The 17,831-nt window shown below is 45.6% G+C and overlaps 1 protein-coding gene across 9 annotated transcripts in view; it reads right to left on the bottom strand.

The window, feature by feature from the left end:
- Positions 1-17,831, bottom strand: part of WDFY3 (WD repeat and FYVE domain containing 3) — a 300,170-nt gene that overhangs the window by 63,966 nt on the left and 218,373 nt on the right. For 6 of the 9 annotated variants that reach the window (XM_029076970.2, XM_029076971.2, XM_029076964.2 and 3 more), the window contains 6 exons: positions 17,576-17,737; positions 15,732-15,826; positions 14,416-14,566; positions 13,101-13,318; positions 8,725-8,915; positions 4,840-4,974 (listed from right to left, as the gene is read on the bottom strand). In XM_029076970.2, the coding sequence (XP_028932803.1) occupies positions 4,840-4,974; positions 8,725-8,915; positions 13,101-13,318; positions 14,416-14,566; positions 15,732-15,826; positions 17,576-17,737 (952 nt within the window). The remainder of the gene's footprint in view (positions 1-4,839; positions 4,975-8,724; positions 8,916-13,100; positions 13,319-14,415; positions 14,567-15,731; positions 15,827-17,575; positions 17,738-17,831) is intronic. The other 3 variants (XM_029076965.2, XM_029076968.2, XM_029076972.2) reach the window with 1 other exon arrangement.

The following is a 17,831-nucleotide window of genomic DNA, read 5'->3' as shown; positions in this document are numbered from 1 at the left end:
TAACACAGAAACCTGAGACACACAAACAGGGATTTGAGCAGAATACTTCATTCTCATTCAATGTTATTATTTTCTACTTCCCAGCAAAATTTGAGGGCAACTTAAACGCGCTGTATATCTTGCCAGGTGCCACTTGTGTCATTAATAACCTCTTAGGCAACAATGTGGAACAACAGTAGAAGCAGTGTGGCCTAATGGAGAGAGCTTGGGCCTGTGAGTCAGAAAGATCTGGGTTCTAATCCCCATTCTGCTAATTGATTGCTCTGTGACCCTGGAAACGTGGCTTCGCTTCTCTGTGCCTCATTTTCCTCAAGTGTAAAATGGGGATGAACCTGTTCACCCTCCTACTTAGCCCCACGCGGAACAGGGACTGTGTCTGACAACTAATCTGTACCTGCCTCAGTGCTCAGAACAGTGTTTGGCACGTAGTCAAACTTATATACCCTATATATATAAAAAACAATAAAAACAGGCAAAGTGACCTTTGGGCTCCTCTTTGCTCTCCTTTCTTCCTTAATGTGGCAGAGAATATCAACCGATGAATGGCATTTTGTGAGGGCTTACTGTTTGTGGAGCACTTTACGACGCGCTTGGCGGACATTAAAATGAATTACGGGTAATGGAAGAAAAGGAGTATAAAGATTGGGATGTAAGTGCTGCAGGGTTGGGGGTGGGTTGAGTAATAAATACGTGCAATGGGGAGGGAGGGGAAAAGAATGCATGGTGCATTAAGACGGTCTTAAATCACATCTCAATCACGTTCGCTGATCACACCAACACATCTGCAAAGTAGGCTGGTACGCATGGTGTAGTGGAAAGAACATGGGCCTGGGAGTCAGAAGGTCATGGGTTCTAATCCCGGCTCCGGCACCTGCAGGTCTGCTTATGTCCTCGGGCAAGTCACTTAACTTCTCGGAGCCTCAGTTACCTCCTGTGTAAAACAGGGATCAAGACTGTGAGCTCCGTGTGGGACACAGACTGCGTCCAGCCTGATTTGCTTGTATCCGCCCCAGCGCTTAGTATAGTGCCTGGCACACAGTAAGCGATTCACAAATACCGTAATTATTATTATTCTAGACTCTAAGCTTGTTGTGGTCAGGGAACGTGTCTACCAACTCTGTTGTAGTATACTCTCCCAAGTGCTTAGAACAACACTCTGCCCATAGTAAATGCTCAAGAATTACCATTGATGATGATGTTGACGGTCTAGTATTTTGACACCTCAACTTACATAGGAAAATCACCTCCTTAGGGCCATCTGTGATGGAACCTATTGACCTTTGCTTCTCATTTTTTTACACCCAGGGATGAGCAGTATCTGCCTCCTAATTTCCCAGTTCATCCCTCTAGGAAAAGGCTCTTTTTAGACCCAAAGGGTCGTCGGTTCATGGGAATATTATTTCAAGCCAAGTCTACAGAAGCAGCGTGACCTAGTAGAAAGAGCACGGGCCTGGGAGTCAGAGGATCTGGGTTCTAATTCCGGCTCCACCACCTATCCATTGTATAACCTCGGATAAGTCCCCTTAACTTCTCTGGGCCTCAGATACCTTATCTGTAAAACGGAGATTCAAGCTGTGAGGCCCATGTGGGACCTGGACTGTGTCCCACCTGATTAGCTTGTACCTACAGCGTTTAGAACAGTGCCTGGCACATAGTGAGTGCTTAAAAAATCCAATAAAAAATTTCTTCCAGATTAGAAGGCCTAGAAGATGCCATCTTTAAAGATGCTTTGATAAGCAACTGCAAAAATTCCCCGAGATAAATTTTGAAAGTAGATAATCTATTTTTTCAACACTTTCTTTTGCAATAATAAAATATAATTAGTTACCACCCAATGTGCGTGTACCCGTTATTTTCATTTTGGGATCGCTAGTACTTCCCTAGAGAATTAATGGTATTTTACCCGCACTGCTAGGCTCTGCGAAGAAAAAACAAACAGAATAGCCAAACTTTCTTGCTTAATGATCATTACAGTAATAATAACATAATCGATCATAACAATAATTATCCTATTTTGGAGATCTGCAAAAAAAGGACAGACTTCTCTTTTTAAAAAAGAGATGAAAAAGTGTTTTCAGGGCTGGACTGAAGACCTCTCAGATTTCTTGAAATTCCATGATTCGAGAGTAATAACCCCAACAATAATGATGAATACCTAGGATGATTTAGTGATAAATGCACAGAACTGGGAATCAGTAGGCTTGGATTCTTGTTCAGCCTCTGTCAATTGCCTTTGACAGTCGCTTAACCTATCCGTGTTTCAGTTTTCCCATTGGAAAAGCAGAGATTAATCAATTTATTTCTATTAATGTCTGCCTCCCTCTCTAAACTGAGAGCTCACTGTGGACAGGGAATGTGTCTGTTTATTGTTCTAATTTACTCTTCCAAGCGTTTGGTACAGTGCTCTACAAACACTAAGCACTCAATAAATATGACTGAATGAATGAATGCCTACTCTCCCTCCCTTTTAGAGGGTGAATCCAGTGAAGGAAAAGGACTGGGTCCAACCTGATTACCTTGTATTTATCCCAGCATTTAGTGCAATGCTTGGCACATAGAAAACACTTAAGTATCATTACTGTTATTATTATTATTATTAGCAGGCTTACATTACATTACCACCTGTCACAGTCCAAACCCCTTTAGTACAGTGCCTGGCACATAGTAAGCACCGAGCTATTATTATCATCATCATCATCATCAGTTTATATTTGGCCTACTGAGTAGTCCAGCCCTCCTCTCCCTCCGACAACCCTCAGGCCACGGAGCCTGGTTTGGTGGCGGGGGTTGCGGGGGAGTGAAAGAAGCGTGAATGGGCTTTGGAAGGAAAAAGGCTGAAGTTCGACATGTTTTCTGGTCAGTCACAGCAGTGGAGAAACATACGTTTCTGGCAAGGGCCCAGAGGTGAGGCTAAAGGCGAAGCTAGAGGTGAGATGGGGGCAGTAAGTGAGAGAATAATTATAATCCTAATAACAATAATGATCAATTGTGGTATTTGTTACATGCCTATTATGTGCCAAGCACCATTCTAAGCACTAAGATAGATAAGACGGAGTCAGGTCAGACATAGTCCCTGTCCCACATGGGGCTCACAGTCTTAATCCCTATTTCACAGATAAGGGAACTGAGGCCTGGAGAAGGGACATGACTTGCCCAAGATCACACAGCAGACACGTGGCAGAGCCGGGATTAGAACCCACATCCTCTGACTCCCAGGACCGTGTTCTTTCCACTAGGCCACGCTGCTTCCCTGAGCTGAGAGGGTCCGGTAGGGCAAGACGCCCTCCCAGACTTGGCTCTCCACCCTTGGGAGAGTATGGTACAACAATAAAAAGACACATTCCCTGCCCACAGTGATCTTACAGTCGAGCGGGGGGAGAAAGACATCAATACACATAAAAAAACTGACAGCTTTGTACATTACTGTGGTGTTGGAGGGGGGAAGAACAAAAGGAGCAAGTCAGGGTGATGCAGAAGGGAGTGAGAGAAGAGAAAAGCGGGGGTTTAGTCTGGGAAGTTTAGTCCAAGAGGAGATGCACTTTCAGTAAGTCTTTGAAGGAGAGGGGGAGAGTAATTGCTCTTCATCAAGCAGCCCCTCAGCCGTGTGACACCCCCTCCCCACCCAGGCTGATTAGGATACACCCCTGAGAGGAAGCAGGGCCCAGGCCCGGCTAACTGGTCTCTACAAGTTCCAAAAGCAGCCCGATTCAAAGCCGTTCTCAATTGTGAGATCATCTTGCTTTGGGCTGGAACAATTCCATAAGTATTTAGGTCAACTTGGTGGACAAAAGAAAAAAACACCCACCCTGGAGAAACCCACACGTGTAAATGCGACCCTAAACTGTCCATCTCCAATGCATCTAAAGAACTCCCCAGATATCATTTATTCATTGAATCGTTCTTCATGGCTTTCCAGCGCAGTAGCTCATGGGCTGACGTTACTGTGTAAGTGAGGAAACGGGGATAAGGGGACACTGAGGTTTCAGTGGAGGAGCAGGGAATCCTAGGGAGCAGCCAGGACCTAGTGGAAAGAGCACAAACCCAAGAGTCAGAAGACTTGGGTTCCAATCCCGGATCTGCCACTTGTCAGCTGTGTGACTGTGGGCAAGTCACTTCACTTCTCTGGGCCTCAGTTACCTCATCTGGAAAAGGGGGATGAAGATTGTGAGCCTCATGTGGGACAACCTGATTACCCTGTATCGACCCTAGCGCTTAGAACAGTGCTCTGCACATAGTAAGCCCTTAACAAATACCAACATTATTATTATTATTATTATCTTGGGCAAGTTACTTCCCTTCTCTCTGCCCCAGTTTCCTCATCCGTCAATTTTAGATTAAATACCTGCTCTCTCTTCCTTTCAAATGGTGAATCCGGTGAGGGACAGAGACTATGTCAAACCTGATTAACTTGCATCTCCCCCACCACTTAGTACAATGCTTGACACAAAGTAAGCACTTAACAAATGTTATTATTATTATTTGGAGAAGCAGTGTGGCTTAGTGGATAGAGCTTGGGCCTGCGAGGCAGGAGGACCTGAGTTCTAATCCTGGCTCCATCACATGTCTGCTGTGTGACCTTGGTAAAGTCACTTCACTCCTCTGGGCCTAAATTACCTCATCTGTAAAAAATGGGGATAAGATGGTGAATCCCAAGTGGGACAGGGACTGTGTCCAACCTCATTACCTGTATCTACCCCAGTGCTTAGAACAGTGCTTGACACATAGTAAATGCTTAATGATCGTTATTATTATTGTTATTATTACATTGCAGAGGGACAGCCAGCGGAAAAGCTATCAGAACAGGGAGTGGGAGGTTATCCCAGGTCCCCTCAGACTTACCGAATTCAGCATGCTGCGCAGCATGGCCAGCAACAAAAACGCAGCTTCGGTGCAGACGTTGTGGATGGAGCCGACCACTGGGCCGCTGGAGGCGGGAACGCCAAAGATAAACGTCCAGATGGAATCCAAATCAAACTGCGGGGACCAAACAGATCAAGAGTCAAACGCAGCTTCGCGGTTTCCAGTGGCCTAAAGTCTTGTCCTAACGTTCATCTCCAGTGGATCTCTAACTGAGATTCTCAGAACGAAGGTAGGGGAGAGAGATGTAAATTCAGATTTCCCCTTCTCTCTCAGTTTTTCACATTTATTCATCCGTATTTCATTCAATCCCATTTATTGAACGCTTACTGTGTGCAGAACATTGTACTAAGACCTTGGGAGAGTACAACAGAACAATAAACAGACACATTCCCCGGCCGCAACAAGGCTTACAAGCCTTGTCTTATGCTGTCGGGTCGTTTCCGACCCATGGCGACACCATGGACACATCTCTCCCAAAGTGCCCCGCTCGCCACCTGCAATCGTTCTGGTAGTGGATCCATAGAGTTTTCTTAGTAAAAATCTGGAAGTGGTTTATCGTCGCCTCCTTCCGCGCAGTAAACTTGAGTCTCCGCCCTCGACTCTCTGCCGTGCCGCTGTTGCCCAGCATGGGTGAGTTTTGACTTGGAGCAGATTTTCTTCCACTCGCTAGCCACTGGCCAAGCTAGGAATGGAATGGACAGGCCTCTGCTTCACTCTCCTTCCCATAGCAGAGACTGGTAGAATACTGGAAACTTTTCAAGTGCAACCCTGCGAGGGGGCTTACAGTTTAGAGGGTTGGGGAAATTACGCCACCTTAACAGGACCACAGTGGCTGTTCTGGCATGGCCTTTGATTTTATTCTGATTCGATTTTATTATTTAGACTTAACTGGAACACACTGGCCATTCCGGAATGAATTTTGATTTTATTCTGATTCTTACTCTGACGACGTTATTAATTGGACGGAGAGCCCCATGTGGGACGGGGCTTTGTCCGTCTTGAATAACTTGAAGAACTTGCATCTACCCCGGCGCTGAGAACAGTGCTTGACACAGAGTAAGTGCTTAACAAATACCATAATTATTCTGCTAACACAAATCGACAATATTTTAAGGTCGCACTTCTTTGTTCCACTGTCAAGCTTTCAAAAACAGCCAGAGAGCTGAAAAGAAAGGGAACTAAGTTGGCCTATCGCTTTTGACATTTAAACATAACAAATACTAAAATGGTTTACAACGATATAAGACACTTCCTCAGCAACTCTGCAATTTAGCTCAAGGCTGACTCCTTTAGCAAAGACACAAAACTCCATTTTAGGGTTTAATGCAGAGCGATTTTGACATCCAAGTCACTAGACCATGTACACTACCTAAGGGGACTTCAAATTATCAGAATCTTTTTGAAAACTACATGACGCCGCTGTGACTTTTTTTCTCTAAAGAGCTTAGGGCAGTGAAGCCTAAAAGTTTTTCCACCTTACCCCAATCTCATCTTCTTAACAAAATCAGAATGCTCCCATTTTTTCTACTTCCTCAACCTAGACACGATTTTATTCTAACAAGGCTGTCAATGATCTGCCTTTTCAAAACCAGAGTACAGAATCTTGCCATTTAATCATTCCCCATGGGACTAACTGAGCACTTACTACCTGCAGAGCACTGTACTAAGTTCTTGGGAGGGGAGAGTAAAATTGATAGACATGATCCCTCCCCTTAAGAAATTTACAATCTAGTCAACTCTAGATCACCGAGGGATCACTGTAGATTAGGGAAGCAGCATGGCCTTGAGTATAGAGCACGGAAATGGGAGTCAGAAGGACCTGGGTTCTAATCCTGGCTCCGCCACTTGTCTGCTGCGTGACCCTGGGCAAATCACTTCACTTTACTTGGGGACTAAGACTGTGAGCCCCGTGTGGGACAGGGACGGTGTCCAACCCAATTAACTTGTACCTACCCCACCTGGGCTTAGTATAGTGCCTGGCACATAGTAAGTGCTTGCCAAATACCACAATTATTATTGCTATTATTATTATTAGCACCACATTTGTGAGCCCAGAAGCAGCCCGTTGCTCCTTTCTAACTGAAAGTAAAAAATCTCTCTGAATCGCAACCGGAAAGGCAAACTGAGCCTGTTCGATGACTTCTTTGCACCCCGTAGAATGGAAGCTTCTTGCGGTAAGGGTTTGCGTCTGCAAACTCTGTTGCAATGTATTTCACAATCACTCTGCATCAATCAACACCACTTTCAATTGTTCTCCCTGGTGACATTTCACCTCTGGCTCACACTCATTTGATGCACGGAACTGATCTGTCCACGAGCAGCGTGGCCTAAACGTTCTGGGCGTGTCACCCCACTCTTCAAAAATCTCTACTGGTTGCCTATCAACCTCCATATCAAGCAAAAACCTCTCACTATTGGCTTCAAAGTTCTCCATCGCCTGGCCCCTCCTACCTCACCTCCCTTCTCTCCTTCTACATCCCAGCCCACACACTTCGTTCCTCTGGTGCCGCTAACCTCCTCGCCGGGCCGCGTACTCTCAGGTCCCGCCGTCGACCCCTGGCCCACGTCCTACCTCTGGCCTGCAACGCCCTCCCTCCTCGCATCTGCCAAACTAGCACACTTCCCCCCCTATAGAAAGCTCACCTTCTCCGAGGACTAAGCCCCAGAATAAGCCCCCCTTTTCCTCAGCTCTCCCTCCTCTCCCCATCACCCCAACTCACTCCCTTTGCTCTACCCCTCCGCCCTGCCCCCACAGCACTTGTGCATATGTGTATATATGTACATATCTATAAGTCTATTTATATTAATGCCTGTTTACTTGTTTTGATGGCTATATATCTATTAATTCTATTTATTTATATTGATGCTATTGATGCCTGTTTACTTGTTTCGATGTCTGTCTCCCCACTTCTAGACCGTAAGCCCTCTGTGGGCAAGGGACTGTCCCTCTCTACTGCTGAATTGTACTTTCCAAGCACTTAGTACAGTGCTCTGCACACAGTAAGGGCTCAATAAATACAATTAAATGAATGAATGAAAGACAGAGCCCAGGTTCGGGAGCCAGAAGGACCTGGGTTCTAATCCCAGCTCCACCCCTTGTCTGCTGTGTGACCTTGGGCAAGTCACTTCACTTCTCTGTGCCTCAGTTCCCTCACCTGTAAAATGGAGATTGAGACTGTGAACCCTATGTCGGACAGAGACTGTGTCCAAACTGACTACCATGCATCTGCCCCAGGGCTTGGTATAGTGACGGGCACAGTGTGAGCACTCAACAAATACCACAATTATTATTATTAGTTTTGCCAAGTCCAGAATGATGTTCACGGGACAGCTGAGCTCCAGAGCCTGCCTGGGAGTGACTGACCCATTCATTTCTGCCCCGGGCCGATAGTTCACGATTACACACTTTCGCCTCCCTAGACCGTTCCTACCTCCGGATCGACTAACCAGTCATAAAATCCTAAATTGCATTTCCACCCCCGACACTGCCGGCCCTTCACATCTGCTCTTACATCACACACCTCACACGCTTGTGGGAGACAACAGCAGGACACTTTTTTTTTCCTCAACTTGCTGTTTCTAGGGAATGTTAAAGGGGAGCCGGAACACCGCTTGCCTGCCGTGTGACCTTGGGCAAGTCACTTTGCTTTTCTGGGCCTCGGTGATCCCATCTGTAAAATGGGGATTGAGACCGTGAGCTCCACGTGGGACAGGGACTGCGTCCCGACTTGATTTGCTTGTATCCACCCCAGCGCTTAGTCCGGTGCCTGGCACGTAGTCAGCGCTTAACAGCATCATTATTATCATCGCTATTATTACCCGGGGCGTCCGATTACATGGGCTGCTGCTGACGGGGGCGCTTACCTGCAGGCTCTCGGGCAACTCGGTCGCGGGCTGCTGGAGGAACAACGCCATGAGGAGGAAGTAGAGGGGGGGCACGTTCGTGTGCTTGGGGAGAAACGACTGCAGGACCGGGAATCCCGAAAAATGGCAGGCGTCGCGGTTGATCTCCCTGATCGTGGATCGGCCCCCGGCGCTCCTGCCCACGTTGAAGCCTGAGGGGAGACGACACGGGGGGGGGAATAGTCCCAGGTGACCGCTAAGCTCCACTGCCCAGCGATAATCAGTTGGTCACATTTCTTTAGCGCTTACCAGGTGCAGAGCACTTGGGAGAGTACGATATAATAGACACATTCCCTGCCTACAACGAGCTTACGGTCTAGGGGGGAGACGAACATCAATAGAAACACATAAATTACAGATATGGATGTAAGTGCCGCAGGGCTGCCACCCAGCTCTAAACGTACAGTGTCTGGCACACAGTTAGCACTTCATTCATTCATTCAATCGTATTTATTGAGTGCTTACTGTGTGCAGAGCACCGTACTAAGAGCTTGGAAAGTACAACTTGGCAACAGAGACAATCCCTACCCAAAAACGGGCTCACAGTCTAGAAGTGGGGAGACGGACAACTAGACAAAGCAAGTAGACAGGCATCAGTAGCATCAAAATAAATAGAATTATAGCTATATACACAGCATGAATAAAATCAATAGAATGATAAATACGCACATATATGCACAAGTGCTGTGGGGCAGGGAGGAGGGTAGAGCAGAGGGAGGGATTCAGGGGGGTGGGGAGGGGAGTAGGAGCAGAGGGAAAGGGGGGCTCTCTCTTAATACCACAATCATTAAACTGCACTATGGCAGTGATGTTTCAGGATGCATAAGTACTTACTGAGCACATTAAGTGCTCAATAAATATCACTCATTGATCAACTAAGTGGTAACTGAGGAGCAGCGTGGTCCTAGGGTAAAAAGCACAAGACTGGGGAGTCAGAAGGGCCTGAGTTCTAATCCCGGCTCCACCACTTGCCTGCTGTGGGACCAAGGACAAGTCACTTCACTGCTTGGTGCCTCAGTTTCCTCACCTGTAAAATGGGGATTTAGTACTGTTTCCACTCCTACTTAGGACTGTGAGCCCCATGTGGCACAGGGACTATTCAACGTGATTAACTTGCATCTACCTCAGCATTCAGAACAGTACCTAACACATAGTAGGTATTTAAATACCATAGTTATAAGAATCCCATCCCCTTTTGCAGCATGTTTCTTCCCATGACATCCTTCCAGTAAACACGATTTGTCCAATAAGTATTATTTGAAAAGATCTGAAATAATGGAGGAGCTGAAGGCTAATTAGCTAGCAGAAAAACAGCCACAAACCAAACTTTCCCTTTACCATGCATGATGGAACACACCAACTCACTCTATTCATGCTTAGCGCTTACTGTTTGCCAAGCACTGTACTAAGCACTTGGGAGAGTAAATATAACAATAAACAGTCACATTCCTTGCCTGCAACAAGCTTCAGCCGGCCCGTCACATCTGCTGTTAAATCTTCCAAGCTCACTCGCGTGTGGGGTAAAACAGCTTTTTTTTTTTAATCAACTTGCTGTTTCTAGGGAATGTTAAAGGGAGTCAGAAGGACATGGGTTCCAATCCTCGCTCTGCCACTTGTCTGCTGTGTGACCTTGGGCAGTCATTTCACTTCTCTGAGGCTCAGTCACCTCATCTATAAAATGGGGACGGTGAGCCCCTCGTGGGACAAGGATTGGGTCTAATCTGATTGGCTTGTATCTTCCCCAATGCTTGGTAAAATGACTGGCACATAGTAAGCACTTAACTAATACCATTTACGAAAAAAGCAACAAAAAACCAAACAAAAAACTACAAAGGTCTTAAGAGAAACTTTGGTCTCAGGCATCTTCCCCAACCTAATTTACCTGCATTCTGACCAGCGGTACACTTCCACATAATAAACACACATAAGATGCCATGAAAAGCTTTTGGTTGAGAATGTTTCCCTCTAGATGAATGACTACAAAAGGAAGCCTAGCTGATTAATTTATATTCAGCAAATCCTACATGAATATTTTCCAGGAATTGAAATGTGCTCTTGAACTGAAGGGGTAAATAGCAAATCTCTCTCCTCTGCATCTCAAAATGAATGCACGCTTTGATTTCAGTCTGTCAGACACAACAAGCCGTGAATAACCAGTTCTCATTCATTCTTCCTTCGAGCTTCCACAAAATCCATTTTGCAATTAGCCTGCAGCTCCTCCATTATTTCAGATCTTTAAAAATATTACTTATGGAAAGGAAGTCACGAAAGGAAACGTACTGCAAAAAAGGAAACCCATAGGGGATTTTTTTTTTTTTTGCTTTTTTTAACTACACGAATGACAGCTACTGAGAAATTGTGATAGTAGGAACCTGTTACATTTGTGAAGTTCCACAGCTCTGCGCAGAATTTATAGTCCTGAAACATCACAAGCCAATCTACTCTAAATCTAAAGGGGCCATTCTTTCAAATAGGCATTCCATGGTTTCCAGCTTTGAATACATTCTAAAAAGAATATTCTGGCATGAATTCTAAAATTGATCAAGGAAGAATAAATCAATAGCCTCACACACAAAAATCTAAATTACTGTCTCAAAAGGTACCTCCTTGAATAACTCACACATGGAAAAAAAATAACCTTTGGAGAGTGACAAGAGTCTCCTCAGAGCCAGAGGAAATGCTGGATGTGATGGCAGGCAGGTTACAGATATAGATTTTGATTAAATTGAAAGCTATATGGTTTGTTTTCCATTCCTCCTGGAATCCCAAGGAGCTTCTGAATATAATAAAAGCTCAGATATCACGCCTTCAGAAGACATAAATTTTTGCCAAGACCTAGGATGATCTAGCCATCAATTATGTTTATTGAGCACTTACTATGTGCAGAGCACTGTACTGAGCACTTGGAAGAATACAGGATGATTCTCCAGTTGCAGTCAATTAATGGCATTTATCGGGCTCTCGCTATGAACCGAGTAGTGTACTAAGAGCCTAGGAAAGTACAATGCTAATTCTTTGTATTAATAATGATATTAATTTATATTCATTTTAATTTATAATAGTGTCTGTCTTCCCCTCTAGACTCACTGTGGTCAAGGAACTTGTCTACCAACTCTCCTAAGTGCTTAGTAATGTGCTGTGCACAGAGTAGGCATTCTATAAATTTATTTATATTAATGTCTGTCGCCCTTTCTAGACTGTAAGCTTGTGTGGGAAGGGAATGTGTCTCTTCATTGTTACACTCGACTCTCCCAAGCACTCAGTACAAGTGCTTTGCACCCAGTAAGTGCTCAATAAATATGATTGAATGAATGAATAAATACCACTGACGAGATGATACAACTGAGATAGCAGACATGTTCCCTGCCCAAGACTAGCTTACGGTCTAGAAGGATGTTCAGCGGCACCATAACGTGCTCTCTCTAGGCATTCTGAGTAGAACGTGATCAGGAAAAGCTCTTCAGAGAATTTAGCAGGTCGACCCATGCAGTGTTATGGATGAGTTATGACGGGGTAACCATTGAGCCAATGGGAATTAGCAGGTTGGGATGAAGTGGACCAAAAGCGCCACAAAAACTGGCAATTTTGGACCCAAGTTCCTATATCATATACATAGATATATATATACACTTGGATTTGCACCCTTGATTAATCCCTCCCTGAGCCTCACAGCACTTAGGTACACAAGTGTAATTTAATTTACTTCTATTAATGTCTGTCTCCTCCTCTAGACCGTCAGCTCGTTATGGGCAGGGAGCGTGTCTACCAACTGTTCTATTGTCCTCTCCCAAGAGCTCAGTACAGTGCTGTGCCCACAATAAGCGCTCAATAAACGATTGCTATATCCTGTCTTCCACTAGCAGGAGGCTTCACCCTCCTGTCCCTTATTGCTATTCTACTCGATTAATCACCATAGAGTTCCAAAACACAAAAACAAACAGAACCAAACAGAACAGCTGAGAAGGACGGAGAAGTGTAGCAGCATCACACATTAAAATGATACCACATGCGGGAACACACGTATTTCACGAGAAGCAGCGTGGCCTCATGGATACAGCAGATGCCTAGGCGTCCCAAGGGCCTGGGTTCTAATCCCTGTCTGCCCTTGTCTGCTGTGTGTCCTTGGTCAAGTCACTTCACTTCTCTGTGCCTCAGTGACTTCATCTGTAAAATGGGGATTAAGACCGGGAGCCCCATGTGGGACATGGACTGGGTCCATCCAACCTGATTAGCTGGTTGCTACCCCAGAGCTGAGTACAGTGCCTGGCACATGCGAAGCACTTAGAAAATACAATTAAAAAAACCCCAAAAAACCAAAACTGCTTTCAAGGGCATACCTAGGACGGTACCAATCTTGTTAGTCAGAACAGAATCGGTCTGTTGGAGCCAGCCCCCGCCACTCAGGCCCTCTTTGAACTTGGCGAGGATGGGCTGGTTGCTTAGCAACACGACGAGGATCCTCATGGCGGCGGTGACCGTCGTCGGGTGCAAATGCTCTTCCATGAACATCATGATCCAGTCGAAGCCAAGCGTCCTGACGAGCTCCTCGCAAGCTCTAGTCACAAGGAAGACGGCACAATTTCAAAATTACCGGTAGCGACGATCCCCCACTACGTCCAAAGGCTTAACAAGGTAGAACATCATGATTTACCACTAACTGGGTACCTTATAATTTCAAAGACTGTAACACTTTAAGTTAATGACTGCGATATCTGGGGGCTAGCATCGATTAGGTGAGGCGGTCTTCCCTGACTATTTCTGAAGAGAAGCTGAGGGGTTCAGTGGAAAGAGCACGGGACTGGGAGTCCAGAAACCTGGGTTCTAATCCCGATTCAGCCTCATGCCTGCTGTGTGACCTTGGGCAAGTCACTTAACTCTTCTGGGTCTCAGTTTCCTCATGTGTAAAACAGGAATTCAAAATGTGTTTCCCTTCCCTCAGACTGTGAGCTCCATGTGGGACAAGGACTACGTCTGATCTGAGTTCACCGAATCTACCCCAGCTCTTAGCACAGTGCTAGGCACAAAATAAGCACTTCGAAAATACCACAGTTATGATTTTCATCTCTCTAACTTTTATCTCGCCTACTGTCACTTCTCAGGATTTCTAGGCTATTCTCACATCCCCAAAGCACTTAGGTACACATCTTTATACTTTCTTACCTCCTCCTGTTTGTAACTAATTTTATTGTCCTTCTCTACTGCCAGACTATAAAATCCTTGAAGGCAGGGATCACTTCTATTTATTCTACGGAAATCTTCTATGCACTTAGTACAGCGTTCTACAAACCGTAGGTGTCCAGTAAATACTTTCCATTGACTGATATCCAAAAGTGGTGTGGCCTGATAGGTAGAGCCCAGGCCTGAGTTAGAGGACCTGGGTTCTAATCCCAGCTCTGCCACCAGTCTGCCATGTGACCTTGGACAAATAACTTAACTTCTCTGGGCCTCGGTTCCTTCATCTGTAAAATGGCGATTAAGGCTATGAACCCGAAGTGGGTCATGAACGGTATCCAACCTGATTATCTTGTATCTACCCATGCTAAGTACAATGCCTGGCACACTATAAATGCTTATAAAAAGAGTCATAAGTGAAGCATGTTAATTGCCAACTACTGTAGGAGAAATATGCACACACTAGTGCTTTTTACTCACTGTAAATTAATGCTTGTCTTTTCTTTAGAGGTGTAGACCAGTTTCAGCAGGATATCAAGCAGTCGGTTCCTCAGCAGGATAAGATTAGCAGAAACGAGACCTCCAAATTCATCTTCTGTTCCTGGGCAGGAAATCACACGCATTAAATCTCCTATAAAATGGAGGACCAGCCGAATGTAAGCATCTAGTCTTGGAAATTTCTCCGGCCAACAAATCAAGTCTTTTAATGGCACATCACCAAAAACAATTATTTTAATTCCAACAGGAACACAGATACGGCTTAGTGTTTCCTTTTTGAAAACTTTATTCAAAAGCAGGATGAGGAAAGAAAATTTAATTGGGGCACCTCTGCACCTTAATTGCGGGGTGTGAACACGAGACCTTCCTGTTCATTGCTCACTTTTGACGCTCCTGGTCGCCAGGCAGGAGAATTTCTATTTTAAGCCCCATGGATCCCTCCTCCCCCATCTCCACAGAGACTTTCTTGGGGATGGAGATGGAAGTAAGCTGAGTCAAATGACCTGGATGCACTGGTTCCTGGGTGGTTTAGAGGCCATGGCCCGAGTTCCATGACAGAGCTCACAACTTCCAATCTGCCCCCAGCCTGGACCTCTCCTGCACTCACTCTTCCCCTTGGGACATGTGCATCCCTAGGGATTCTTCTACCTCCTGAACGCACAAATCTCTCTCCACCCCAACCTTACTTCTCCCCAACTAGGCCAAAGTCTCTCAAAGTCCTCAAGACACCTCTAATTGGACGTCCTGGCGTAATGGATAGAGCACAGACCTGGGAGTCAGATGGTCATGGTTCTAATATCTCTGCTCTACCACCTGTTTGCTGTGTGACCTTGGGCAAGTCACTTCACTTCTCTGGGACTCGGTTACCTCATCTGGAAAATGGGGATCGAGGCTGTGAGCCCCATGTGAGACAGGGACTGTGACCAAACCAATTTGCTTGTAACCACCCCAGTGCTTAGTAACAGTGCCTGGCACATAGTAAACGCTTTGACAAATACCACGATTATTATTATTCCGTCCTACCACCTCCTCCAATTTAATATGGCAGAGCTAGAACTCTTCTTCTGTTTCTTAAAAGCCTTAATTGTTCACATCCCCCAGTAAAGGGTCCCAATTGGAGGGATGAATTTTGGCAAATGCAATTGATTCCTGAATAGGGAAAACTTGGAAGTTTGTGAAAAAAAAGTTAACAGATAATTCTTTTCCTGTAAGTATGCTCTTCTTTGAGCACATAAAGTAGCTGATATTGTCATTCATTTGGACTCTATCCTTTTGTCTCAGATCTTCAAGTCACATACCTGTGTCTAGCTTTTCTTCATTGTTGATTTCCATCACTACGAATTTCTCACAGACTGCAAACGTCGGCAAAGTGGAGGAAATAAACTGGCCAAACCTTTTAGCGTAGAGAAAGAAAAGACATCTGATCATATATGATAGACTTTTCAGCATCTAAGTGAGCCCTCTTCTAATTCATCTTTGGCATGCTTTAGATGAGAAGCAGCGTGACTCTAGTATAAAGAGACCTAGTCCTGGGAGCCAGAGGACCTAGGTTCTCACCCCAGGACTGCCAGTCGCCTGCTGTGTGACCTTGGGCATGTCATTTTACTTCTCTGTGCCTCAGTTTTCTGGTCTGTAAAATGAGGATTCAATACCTGTCATCCCTCCTACTTAAACGGTGAGCCCCATGGAGGATTAACTTGTTTCGACCCCAGTGCTTGGAACAGTGCTTGAAACGGAGTAAGCGCTTTACAAATACTATCATCATAATAATAATAGTAATTAAACTCCTTGAAATTTAAAATACCTGAACTGGCTTCTCTTGTTAATAACATGTTTGGCAAAGGAATGAGGAGCTAAACTATCACTGTCAACAAATATCACCCTTTCAAGGTATTAATCAATCATTTGTATTTATTGAGCACCTACTGTGTGCAGAGCACCGTACAAAGCGCTTGGGAGAATACAATATAACAAAGTTGGTAGACACATTTCTCTGCCCACCATGAGCTTTCGGTCTAGAGGACTGTATTCATCAAAATGGCCAAATTTGAGCAAGACCCCACACCTCATAAGCTTTCCAGTTTCAACACGTCAAGACAGTTCTATGAGCACACACATCAGGACGTCCCTTAGGATGAATTCCCCCTTGTTGCTGAAGCAGAGCTTCTTGCAAGAAAAATCCATGAGCTTGACAATGTGGCGGTGTTTGGACGGCTCTGCATTCCGCAGAGACCCAGACTCAAGTTGGAGGAAAGCTCCTACTGGGTCAAGAAGGGTGAGGAGCACTAACTATGGAACAACGATGCCCAGCAGCCCCTTCACAATTTTATTCCATTGTTCGTTGGAATCGGTAGCCCCCAAATTAGAGTAACCCCCTCTCCCTGCCCCACCAAATCCCAAGCCCAGTCCTCCCCACTGCCCCCGGACTCCTTGTGGGCAGGGATTCCGTCTACTAACTTTGTGGCACTGTACTTTCCCAGTGTTCTGCACACAGAGAGCACTAAATAAATATCACCGATGGCCTGAATGAGAATGGACTTGCTCTGTAGCAGGGAAGAGCTTGGTTAGACGTAACCAAGTCGACGGGGCTGCCGCACCTGTTCTATTGTTCTCTCCCAAGTGCTTAGTACAGTGCTCTGCCCACAAGTAAGTGCTCAAAAAATATCAATGGTTAAATGACTGACTGAGAGGAAATACCTCAGGTAAGAGGTGACGTAAATCATCCTGTCTCCTCTCAACGCAGTCCGTGAACCATCAGTCGCGGAACCTGAACGCTACTGGATTGAGCTTCTTCGTCACATGAGAGGAGCAGACCCCCCAACAGAAACTTGCTATTCTTCGCCCCAAGCTAAGGGTGATTCTCCAGGTGATCAAAGAAGTCCGTGAACTCCCAGCCCTGCAGAACTGTCAACTCTCCAGGATTGAAGTAACCCTAGAAGCTCTTCCTCTAGACTGTAAGCTCTCTGTGGGCAGGGAACGTGTCTGCCGTTCGGTCGTAGATTGCACTCTCCTACGCCCTCAGTACAGTGTTCTGCACAGACGGCTCAATAAATGCCACTGAGGGTGATGGGCTCTATAAATACGACCGACTGATACATGTTAGAAGCAGAAAAACAGGGGACTGGGGGTGGTCCCCCGCTACCTCAGTAGGTCGTTGCTGTTGGAAAAGCCCTGGAGTAAGAAACTCAGCACGTTGCTGATGGCGGCGATTGTGGGCTGGGACAAGGTTGTGTCGCGAAGAGTCAGCAGCAGCTTCGGGATCAACTGGAACTCCCTCATCAATTTGGCGTTCTTGGCGGCTTCACTGCAGGAGAAAGGAGATGGGGTCAATGGCTTTGGCCTCTTGTTTGAACAGAGGACAGCCAGAAGCACCCTGGCCTAGTAGAAAGGACACGGGC

Source organism: Ornithorhynchus anatinus, chromosome 12 (assembly GCF_004115215.2).
Source record: "Ornithorhynchus anatinus isolate Pmale09 chromosome 12, mOrnAna1.pri.v4, whole genome shotgun sequence".
NCBI lineage: Eukaryota > Metazoa > Chordata > Mammalia > Monotremata > Ornithorhynchidae > Ornithorhynchus > Ornithorhynchus anatinus.
Note: the sequence above shows the minus strand (reverse complement) of the source record. Positions and strands in the feature narration are given on the sequence as shown.